The sequence below is a fragment of the Lactuca serriola genome, chromosome 8, assembly GCF_051521515.1.
Source record: "Lactuca serriola cultivar US96UC23 chromosome 8, Lser_US96UC23_V15, whole genome shotgun sequence".
Classification (NCBI taxonomy): domain Eukaryota; kingdom Viridiplantae; phylum Streptophyta; class Magnoliopsida; order Asterales; family Asteraceae; genus Lactuca; species Lactuca serriola.
The window spans coordinates 76465202-76476437 of NC_136415.1; the positions used below are offsets into that span (position 1 = coordinate 76465202).

At 34.3% G+C, this 11236-nt stretch overlaps 1 protein-coding gene across 2 annotated transcripts; it reads right to left on the reverse strand.

Annotated features, from left to right (window-relative positions):
- Positions 1 to 202: 202 nt before the first annotated feature.
- Positions 203 to 9339, reverse strand: LOC145065867 (TMV resistance protein N-like). 2 transcript variants are annotated; one of them, XM_079012969.1, is made up of 8 exons: positions 9179 to 9339; positions 7153 to 7707; positions 5646 to 6753; positions 5296 to 5502; positions 2169 to 3023; positions 1513 to 2085; positions 588 to 663; positions 203 to 494 (listed from the first exon to the last, which is right to left on the reverse strand). In XM_079012969.1, the coding sequence occupies exons 2-8, from the start codon at positions 7641 to 7643 to the stop codon at positions 355 to 357; spliced, it is 3450 nt and encodes a 1149-aa protein (XP_078869095.1). In that variant the 5' UTR covers positions 7644 to 7707; positions 9179 to 9339; the 3' UTR covers positions 203 to 354. The 2 variants fall into 2 exon arrangements, with proteins under 2 accessions (XP_078869095.1, XP_078869096.1); XM_079012970.1 differs by lacking the exon at positions 9179 to 9339 and having other exon boundaries at positions 5646 to 6707; positions 7153 to 7309.
- Positions 9340 to 11236: the final 1897 nt, after the last annotated feature.

Genomic DNA, 11236 nt, shown 5'->3' on the forward strand with positions numbered 1-11236 from the left:
ATCGAGGGAACCAAGCTATTTGTCAAAATTTGCATTTTTTAAAATAAATAAAGTTGTAGCGTTTTTTTTTCGTAAATGGAATAAACATACAATTATTGAAGTAAATATAGAAACATGTTATATATATATATATATATATATATATATATATATATATATATATATATATATATATATATATATATATATTAAGAAACATGAATGTTGTAATATTATCTTGGAAAAAATAAATCGACCGGTAGTCTTAATTACAAGATGAGGGTGAAAGTGGGAGATATGCATACGGAAATGTCATTTAATGATAAACACAATCATTGTGTACGATTTCAGGATTGAAGGTCCTGCTGAAAGCTTCTACCAACCTTTGGCTGTTCCAATGGTCACTATCTCTGTGCGGCAATACTTTTTCAGTTTTCCAACGATGAAAACTGGATCAGTGTCCCCAGTGACAGTCAGTGTCTTGTCTCTCACGCCGAAAGTTATGGACTCAACCCCTGTATGTATATATTTCAAAACCAGCTTTAGTCAAACATATGGTTTCACATGAAAATAGAAGGAAAACAAAACAAACATAATATATTATTAACCTGAAAGGCTGGAAACTGCCTTCATAACTTTCCGTTTTCCTTTATCATCGTGTACATCCACTTTGACAACCACTTTCTGCAATTGAATACAAAGTAATAACAACCAACCATGAAAGTCAATCTCCAGAATGAATTTAAACGAGGCTAAAAAGAGTAAGTTTGGTTTTATTTTTGCAGCATGGTTTTAGGCTTTCTTCTGCAGATATAGACAACATATCCATGTTCTCATCTGTAATAGCTAGCTAGGTTCAGCAGCAATTTTATTTTATCTTTCCTAATTTCTTACTTCATTTTTTGGACCATAGGTATATATATGATTCCACGAGTCAACAATCTTTTCAATGAAATATCCCATTGAAAATGTAGAGAATTAATTCACAAAAGTATTATATATGCTGGAATGATATTTTACAAGAATCATTTCTTTTATTTATTTATTTATTTTTAAGTATTTATGCAGTTTCTGTAAAAAAAATCAATTTTCAGGAAAGTTATTTAACAATTTTTATAATTATCTAAAATGATTAATGAAACAGATAAGATAATTACTTATGCAGTTCCTGTGACAAATTCAGAATCCCACAACCGAAACTCCCCCTAAAGAGGTAAATGACGGTACGTAGAAGAAACTGCCGACAGGAAATTAATAAGCCTTAAAACAAAAATAGCAAAACAATCATACAAAGAGAAAAAACCACTACAGTAGAAGGCAAAGTAGGGGGAAATTCCATAATGGTGAAGTAAGGGAATACTGAGAGTAATAATCACATTTACCTAATCATAATGGTAGAATCAGGAGGAAAGTGGGAGACAGATGGAAATACTATTTTGTAGACTTTGGTTTTCAAAAACACACATTACCACTGACTATCAAATGAGAACATGCAAAAGAAGAAGTTTCAGAAAGTGAGTTAAGTCCACAGACCTGTGTGTAGTAAGGCCGCCATAAGATCTCAATCGAAGACTTTGAATCATGTTGTCGGATTGTAAATGTGTTTGAACCATCTTCATTTTCCTTGTCCCAAAATAATTCCGAGCAATCTGTTGTTTTCACCTCATCACCTTTACTTCCCCAAGGAACAAGCTCACCTCCAACATAACTGTTAGCTGCTAAACCACTCAGATGCCCTCCGTCTATGGAAAATGATATCATATTGTATGAAGAATTTAACAATGATGTGTGCCTCAGTGAACTAAAGGAAACGTATCCTATGATTGACACACTTCCATCATATTTAGGATCTGCTGGTGCTTCACTAGACCCTTGCCAAAGCACGGAGAGAATATCTTCATCCACCTCCTGCCTGATGATTATATTTACTCGCGGATGTCTTGCTTTGGTAACAATGCATATTAAGAGCCCAGAAAAGTCATTGTACCAATCATATGGAAGACGCAATGTAAATTTTGTTCCCTTAAACAGCCTACTAACATACCCCCTTGGAATCATCTGATATCCAAGATTGACACTGATAAAGCGATCTTCAAGAGCATTTCCCTGCCATGGAAAACACGTTCAATTATTCTGCTTTTTGGGTTTTATATAAAGAGTGAAATTCCAAACGTAAAGGTAAAGTAAACCTGGAGCATGGAGTCTAGTAATATGTCACCAACAAGTGGACCAAGTTTGTTGCCCCCACACAATGAGACTTTCCACAACCACTTACAGTTTGAAATATCTCCGAAGCTTTCAAGTGAGAAACAATAATCCGCTATAACAACAGCTATACTTGATGGCAGCTCCCACAATTCTACAAGTAATTGGCACCATGACACGTCCAGCCATTTGAGCTGAGGAAGTCGCCATCGACTAAAACTTAGTCGTGAAAAATGATTTCCTTTTAGATTGAGTTCTTCCAAGTTGGGAAACTCCCAAACAGCAGACTCAATGTCTTTATCTCCCAGATTGCAGTACCGGAGATTTAACTTTCTTAACCCTCTGGGAAAAAACCGTAACACTGTATTGTTGTTGCGAGGTAAACAAGGCTCCTCTAAACAACATTCTTCTACATCAATCAGGTCCTCTACTGGGTTTCTAATTTTTGTGTCACCACTCGTCCAACAAGTAACGACAAAGTTTGAAGAATACTTTTTGTAGGATCCAACTTCTTTCCCACTAATATTCGAATGAAGATGCAGTAAATCGTTCATTCTCTGTTGGATCCCCGAGAGCTTAAAAAGTTTGGGGCAATCTGATAATGAAAGGGTCTCGAGTTTCTTTAGTCGCTTAATCGGTGGAAATATCTTAAGACCAGAACAAAACTCTATAGATAGGAAAATGAGCCTTTCCAAGTTTCCAATCGATGGATGAATCTTTTTTAAACGCTGGCATCCACGAAGAATGAGTCTTTCAAGATTTGGAATTCTATCAAAATCTGGTGTCATGATTAGGTTACTCAATCTAACAAGTTCCAAGATCTTCAGATTTGGAAGATGCTGTTCCATACAAGTGCAAACAAGTCAAAGTATATCAAGGTAATAAGAGCTTAAAGTAAATTAAAAATATATACACGTGAAACAAGTCAAAACATATGAATTATATACGAAAAAATTTATACTATTTGCAAAAGTTTGGGCTTCAGACGGCCCCTATTAAAAATGGGTACCGATTCGTACACAACAAAAAATTTTCATACAAAAACATTCGACAACTCCATAAAACATAAATTATTGTGTATGGAGAAAAATTGTTGTGTACGAATCACTTCCTATTAAAAATATATAAAAATGCGACTAAAACATTCGACAACACAATCCAAATAACCAGTTTAACAAATGAACTGGACAGGTTATAGTTGACCTGAATCATGAACACCTCTAACTTGACGAAGGGAGATTCCTACCTTACATGATGTGGATCTTTTTTAACAAGCCTTTGATACTTTTTGGTCGTGTTTATCACCACCACAAATGAAGAGGGTTATCTTTTATATTTAATTAAGATTAGTATTTCCTTAATACTTATCTTTTAATTTTGGTAAGTAGGGTTCAACAAACATTATAAGTATGACCTTAGAATCAATTTTATGAACGTTTTGAGTCTTAGACTTTTGGAGACCCCTGTTTCTCGAGTTACGTTGAGGTTCAGATCATGGGACGGATTGAAGTATCGATTATTGGAATGCTTCCAACCATTTAATGACGGAACTATGATACAACTGGTCGTTTCGGTCATGTTTATCAGCTCCCAAATAAATAGGGTTATCTTTTACATATGTACTCCCTCCGTCTCATATTAATAGTTCATGTTTCCTTTTTGGTTTGTCTTAAAATAATAACTTACTTTTAAAAATAAATGTCCCTTTTACCAAAATACCTCTTATTATTAGTTAATCTACCATAGAATTAAATACAACAAAAGGTTGGAATTAAATGCACCAAAAAGGTATAATTGTCATTTCATTTAATAAAGTTAGAGCTAATTAATGTTTTATTAATTTGTGTATTTTTTTGTCTATGGACAATAATTTTGGGATGGAGGAGGAATATATATATATATATATATATATATATATATATATATATATATATATATATATATATATATGAGACGGTTCACTTGAGATTAAAAAAAAAAACTAAGATCTTGAGATTCAGCCTCAGCCACATATTTCTCATTTACCGCTCTAACGCTCCAGTGTACCACCGACATAAATGATTATATGGCAGAGAGGTATAATCATATATGATTATACATGTTTATACGTATATGTCTAATCATTTATACATATATGTCTGTTAGCAGATTGAGTAATCATATATGATTATGACAGTTGGTGGCAGAAGAGGTGGTGGTGGCAGAGGTGATGGTGGTATAAATGACGAAGGTGGCAGTGGTGGGGTCGGCTTGTGTCAAAGATGGTAGTATTAGTGGTGGCGGTGGCGGTTGTGGAGGTGGGGATGGTGGCGGAGGAGAAAGGAACAAGCGGCTATATAATCATTTATGATTATAACAGATCTGTTGCGCCGGTACGCCGGAAGGTTAGAACGGCACGCCGGTTATGAAATATGTAGCTAAGGTTGAATCTCAAGATCTCTATTTTTTTTAATCTCAACGGAACCTATATATATATATATATATATATATATATATATATATATATATATATATATATATATATATATAAGATTAGTATTTTCTTAACAGTTATCTTTTTATTTCGGTAAGTAAGGCTTGACAAACATTACAATTATGACCTTAGGATTGTTTTTATGATTATGGAATAAACATTATGGGTCTTAGACTTTTAGCTAGAGACCCCTGTTTCTTGAATTACAGGAACAGTTTTTGTTTTTCTTTGCATCTTATTTCTGATTTGTATCAGCGTTATGTTTAAGATCAGATTGTTTGATTGTTTAATTGTTTGATTGAGCATGGAATGTGATGTGGAGCTTACAATTCAATCATCACACTTATTCCTAACAATTTAATATTTATCGTAAAAAAAGAAGATAATCCCATATATAAAAATTCGGCATCAATAAAACTAAAAAATAGAACCAGGTTAAAAACCAGAAAACACGAATATAAAATAAAAATAGAGGTTTACTACAAGTGATATTGCTTAATGACACCAATGACCATTGACATAACTATGTGCTCATAGGCATATAACTAATAATTTCCTCTCTGAATTAGGCAAGTCAGGTCTATAATTCTTCATCCACTTTGTTTTAATTTGTTATTTAGATAGAGTATATGAATTACCTTACAACCCCTCCAAAGTCGTTTCTTCGAGATGTCATCCAATATCAGACAACAAAGGTTCTCTGGTGGAAAGTTGGTAGGAAATGGACTTGCAAGATCACCTCTCCAATCAATCCACCGGAGGTTTTTCAGGTTTGCAACCGAAGGAAGTTCTACTAGATCATAGCTATTGCATTGAAATCTTATTGCTTTAATCATGTCAAGTTCCTGTAATAGATGCAAAATGATATCAGGATTCTAGAACATCTTCCTTCTTCCAAACTATATATATATATATATATATATATATATATATATATATATATATATATATATATATATATAACATGCAAAGATAGCTTAATCATTACCTTCGTCGCATCCATAGCACAAATTTTTAGAACATCTTCCTCCTTCCAAATTCTACTATGTTTTTCTGGATTCTCAGGGTGTTCCCCTCTAACAATGTAGCGTCCCATTTCTTGCAACAGATCATGCATATCAAACCTTCCATCTGAAATTGTTATGAGCGCCTTTTCTAACAACACCTTTATGCCTATAACAGGGTAAAAACCACAAGCATCAAGCATTGCCATTATCCTTCCATTTTTATACCAACCTCTGAAGAAGCATGCAATATCAAGAAACAACTCTTTCTCAACCGGTGTAAGTCCATCAAAGCTGATTTTTAGCTTTTCCACAATATTTGTATCTGGGATGTCTTTCAATCTGGCTATTGCACTCCTCCACTCATTAGTGTCTTTGCCACATAGAAAACAACCAAGAACTGTAAGTGCTAATGGGAGTCCACCAGCATAAGAAACCACACTTTTTGAAAGCAGCTCATAATCTTCTTTATGTTTGTGACCACATGGTGCATGCTTGCAAAAGAGCTCCATAGCCTCATCATCGTTTAACAAGCTAATATTGTGTATCTCATCTACTCTGGGCGCAGTAGTTGATATTACATGTACATCTCTTGTTGTGATTATTATTCGGCTTCCTTCACCGAACCAATCATGTGATCCAGCTAAAGCTTTTAATTGGTCAAGCTGATCGACATCATCAAGAACAATCAGCACCTTTCTACGGCATAACCTATGTTTTATCATGTGTTTTCCTTCCTCAACTCTCTCTACCTGCACTATCTTGTCTCTCAAAACACCATAAAGAATTTTTTGTTGCAATTCTTCTAACCCTTTCTTACTTGATTTCTCCCGGATATTTTCTAGAAAGCAACAACCATCAAACTTTCTAGATATTTCCTCATAAACAGAAGATGCAAGAGTAGTCTTACCACCACCTCCAACCCCCCATATTCCAATCATCCGCACACCACCTGAACCGATTTGTAACTTCGTTTTCAAACTTTGCACACGAGACGCTATTCCAATAAGGTTGGCATTTGCGCTTGGACTTACTAGCTGCAACCTCTGTGAAATTTTTTCAACAATTTCTATGATAACCTTTGATTCATGCCTTCATGTTGAAATTTGGACATACAACAATAATTAAAACATGCTCACATTACAATAGAGGTAAATTTGGTTTATGCTCCATGCTCCATTAAAATGAAGAAAAGGAGTATTAATCACCCTTTATATTTCTTAGAAGTTGTAAAGTCAATAGCACAAGTAGTTTGTAACTATTTTCTTAGGAAAAGCAAATGATATCAAATAGTTAAAATTAAAGCAAGATGGCTTTGTTGTTGTAAATTGAAGCAAGGGATTAAATACAGAATTAAAATTAGAATTAGAACTCAATTAAGTCTATAACAGTTCAGGTAGACCAGGATATGCTGGAGTTTTGGTTGAGGTTGCTGCTGATAGAGCACACATGATTTAAGCATAAACAGTGCAGAAAGAGAAAGAAGATTACCCGTTGGCAATGTGCTTTGGTTCCCATCCAGAAATGTTACTTGCATCTACAAGTGCTTTTCTCCATGATTCAACCTTGGTTTTGTTCTCCAACTCATGCTTAACAAATGCTTCTCCATATTTTTGTTTCTGTTTTCGAACTTCAGATGGATCAACGCCATAAAATATGGGTATAACTATTTGGCCTCTCGTATCTTTGCATTTCATGATATGTGCAAGTTCATCTAAGCACCATGAAGAATCTGCATAGTTTTCAGAGAATATGATGACGCCAATCTGTGACTCTTCTATAGCCTTCATAAGAGATGGATTGATCAATTCGCCCCGAGGAAGTGTCTCGTCGTCTTTGTAAGTGTATATCCCTTTTTGTACAAGAGTTGTGTAGAGATGATCCACAAACGTCTTGCGAGTATCCTCTCCTCTAAAACTTATGAAAACATCATGATTCCATGATTGAGAAGAAAAGGCTGGAGATGATGATGAAGATGCCATTGGTATGTTGATTTGTTGTGAGAGAATGTATGCAGTTCCAGCACCTCAATGAAACAAACTATCTCTGTAGAGAGAGAGAGAGAGAGAGAGAGAGAGAGAGAGAGATGAGTTTCCAAGAAATTTCCAATTAATGAAAGCTCAAGAAATATCTCACCACTTGACATGTTGACTTGTTGAGATAGCTACAATACACACACATACACACATATATGGAGAGAGAGAGAGAGAGAGAGAGAGAGAGAGAGAGATTTGAGTATCCAAAAGAATTCCAATTTCCGAAAAGCTTAAAAAAAGATGAATCGAGTTGATTTCAGATTGATGATCTGCCAATATAAGCAAGGCACTTTATTGATTATCCACATTAGCAAAAACTAACATTTTATTCACCAAAATTACCCAATTTGTAATCTAAAACCTTATAAGATGATATTTGGCCCAAGTTGTTGTCATTTCATCCTCCACATCATTTTCTAAGTATACAAAACATGATGAGGAACAAAGTTCTACAATTCAAATTATCTTAAAGTGATGAGCATTATTATTGTTATTATGACTAATAATAAAAGGGTTAGATACTTATTTATGCAACGATGTTTTATCTTTTTTGGAGCTCTTGCAACATTGTTCATTTTAATACAAAATAGACAATAAAGTTTCATGTTAGTGCCAAAACATGTATTATGACCTTCTAAACCGCTCACTCATAATTTTTTGGCTCGTAAAAGAAATCCACCTCTCTATCTCTCTATCAAGGAAAATGGTGCCATAAAAGTGACCTTAAATTTAGTAGGAGGATTCATGGACTCAACCAATGAAATTGGAAAGTATGGTGGGGAAACAAATAGGTGGTGGTACTAATTGATAGTGGGGCATCCCATACCATAACATCAAATAGATGATAATTGAGGAGGTGGTGACACTTGGTTTAGGCCTGAAGAGTGCAAGAGAGTGTCAATTTGAAACACCGTATCATTCAACATATGTCCACAACAATCTATCATGTGCCTATGGTTTAGGTATTATTTATGTTTTTGAAATAAGACTTGCATCATATCCCAATCAAAAAAAGAGTATCTTCGATCTGATTACAATGTTATGCACTAATGATAAATACCCCAATTACCTGGTGCTTAATCGTAGCAATACACAATTTTAAAATACACAGCAGATGGACCAATCCCCAGTCAAAGGATAGTTTAAACTTTAAATGCCCCCATCCCCTATTCGATTTTCCTTTTTGTATCCACAACACATATACACATCATAAGACTCATCCCCTCCAATTACATACCCTTATAACATACAAATCAGCATATTAACTTCACAAATTGTTTAATTTAATCATCTAACAATAGAAATTAAAAACTTCACAACGTTTGACTAATTTGGGCCAAAATACGATTCTCAAATTCCAGATCGACTTTTTTTTAACTCGTTGATAAAGCTTAATTAAAAACTCATATAAATTTCATTAACACTTCAATGTCATTATCGATGACTTAAATTTCATCAAGTTATCAGCTTGAGGAACGTACCTCAAATTCTCAGCAATACCTAGTAGACTCCTTTTCTGCAGTCAACTTATTGGCAAGCTTATACTTCAATTTTCATAGCGTTCTTCCTCTAGTTTCTTTCAGCGTGGAACGATACCTTTCCTCTAGCGTTGACTTCTTTCTCTCAATTCTCTAGATCAGTTATCGAGGGGGTTAAATTAATGAGAAAGTAGGTATAATTTCTCTTTTGTATTTACTCAAGTTATGGAGTTTCAATATCTAGTCCCTAGATTTCTGTATTCAACGTTCTCGCCACCAGAACCTTAAAATTTGATAATATATCCTTAAAATTTTGTTTTGCCCTATCTATTATGCTAATTTGTAAAATTATTTATCTTTATATTTACACCTCCAAATTTCATTATTTACTCCGGCTCCGAATTTTATAAAAACCAGTATAATTTGGAACCTTTTTTATTTAACCAGGAAAATTTTATGTTTTAGTTATCAGATGAGACTTAATTTGTTTTATATAAAAATTTTATTTTTTTTATATCGTGCTTGATGTAAAATATAGTTTTGGTTCCTTTTGTTTACCAAAATTCTAAATTTTGATCCCAGTATTGGCTTTTTTGCTATTAATGGTTCAGGATTTTTGGTAACACTAGCACGGCCGTTCCAATAACTTTTCCAAGCATCGTTTGGCATGAAGCTCGTTTATGAACAAACAAGGGCGGAGATTTATAGGGGGGGGGGGGGGGGGGGCTGTGGCCCCCCGTGAATTTTTGTTATATATAGTCCTTCTACTTTAATTTTGTACATATTAGGCCCAAAAATATACAAATTTTGGCCATGGCCCCCCCTGTTCATCGATTTTTATACATATTATACTTTCGCTACCCCCAAATCAAATGTTGAAGCTCCGCCCCTACAAAAAAACAATTGAACATGTATGCACATAAAAGAAACTTAAATGAACGAGCATAAATGAAAATAAACGAACAACACAAATGAACGTTTATGAATATAATTAAACGAACGAGACCATTGTTCATGTTCGTTCGTTTAACTAAACAAACGATAATTTTTGTTCAAATTATTGTTTGTTTAGTTAAACGAACGAACATGAACAATTGTCTCGTTCGTTTAATTATATTCATAAACGTTCATTTGTGTTGTTCGTTTATTTTCATTTATGCTCGTTCATTTAAGTTTCTTTTATGTGCATACATGTTCAATTGTTTTTTATTACATTACTCTATTATATGTTTGTTTATGTTCATATATGTTCAATTATGTTTGTTTGTTTCTGTTTGGTTATGTTTGTTTAGTATGTTCACAAACATGAACAAGAAAACATGTTCGTTTGTTCGGCTAACTTAAATGAACATGACCATGAACAAACCCTCATTTGTATTTGTTCAATTCGTTTACAGTACTAAACACCGTTGGTGACCGTTGAGACTATTACCATCCGTTAAGCTTAATTACTAACATTATGAAAGGATTAAAATGCCCTCAAGCTATATTATGGAAGAAGGTAGATATTGTTTTCTTCTTCCTAACAACATACATTCACACCTCTCAACACCACCATAGGCTTTGATTATTTCCTTTATTATCCACCTCTCTCTTAAGCTCCACTAAAGGCATGTCGACATCACCACTAACACGCCAACCTCTTTCGTCGATATCAACAACAGTCACTGCTACGCCATCTCTGACTCAACATGGTCTTCACCAAAACCAAACTTGTCGATCCTAATCACCTTCTCCATGTTTTCAATCGATCGATTCATCAAATTGATACTACTCAAACCCTAAAATCTTTCTTTATTCTCACTACGCTTCTCTGTAACTCCAGTTAGTCAAGACATGATAGTATTATGTTGTGGAAAATAATTAGAACCAAGGTTCTAAAAGGCATGAGGTGTGGCGTGGCGGCAAGGCCGAGCCTCAAGCTTAACGAGTTATGGCGAGCCATGGCGTTTTTCAAGCTGTGATGTAAGGCGGCGAGTTTGTATTAATTTATAATTATATTACCACATATATATATATATATATATAGAGAGAGAGAGAGAGAGAGAGAGAGATTTATAT

What these genes read in the sequence shown, in the direction of transcription:
- LOC145065867 (XM_079012969.1), bottom strand. Translation starts at nt 7,643, where the DNA reads ATGGCATCTTCATCATCATCTCCAGCCTTTTCTTCTCAATCATGGAAT. An exon ending in TACTAGACTCCATGCTCCAG is followed by an intron (nt 2,086 to 2,168) that starts GTTTACTTTACC and finishes TTTCCATGGCAG; the next exon opens with GGAAATGCTCTTGAAGATCG. An exon ending in GGCAGTTTCCAGCCTTTCAG is followed by an intron (nt 495 to 587) that starts GTTAATAATATA and finishes ATATACATACAG; the next exon opens with GGGTTGAGTCCATAACTTTC.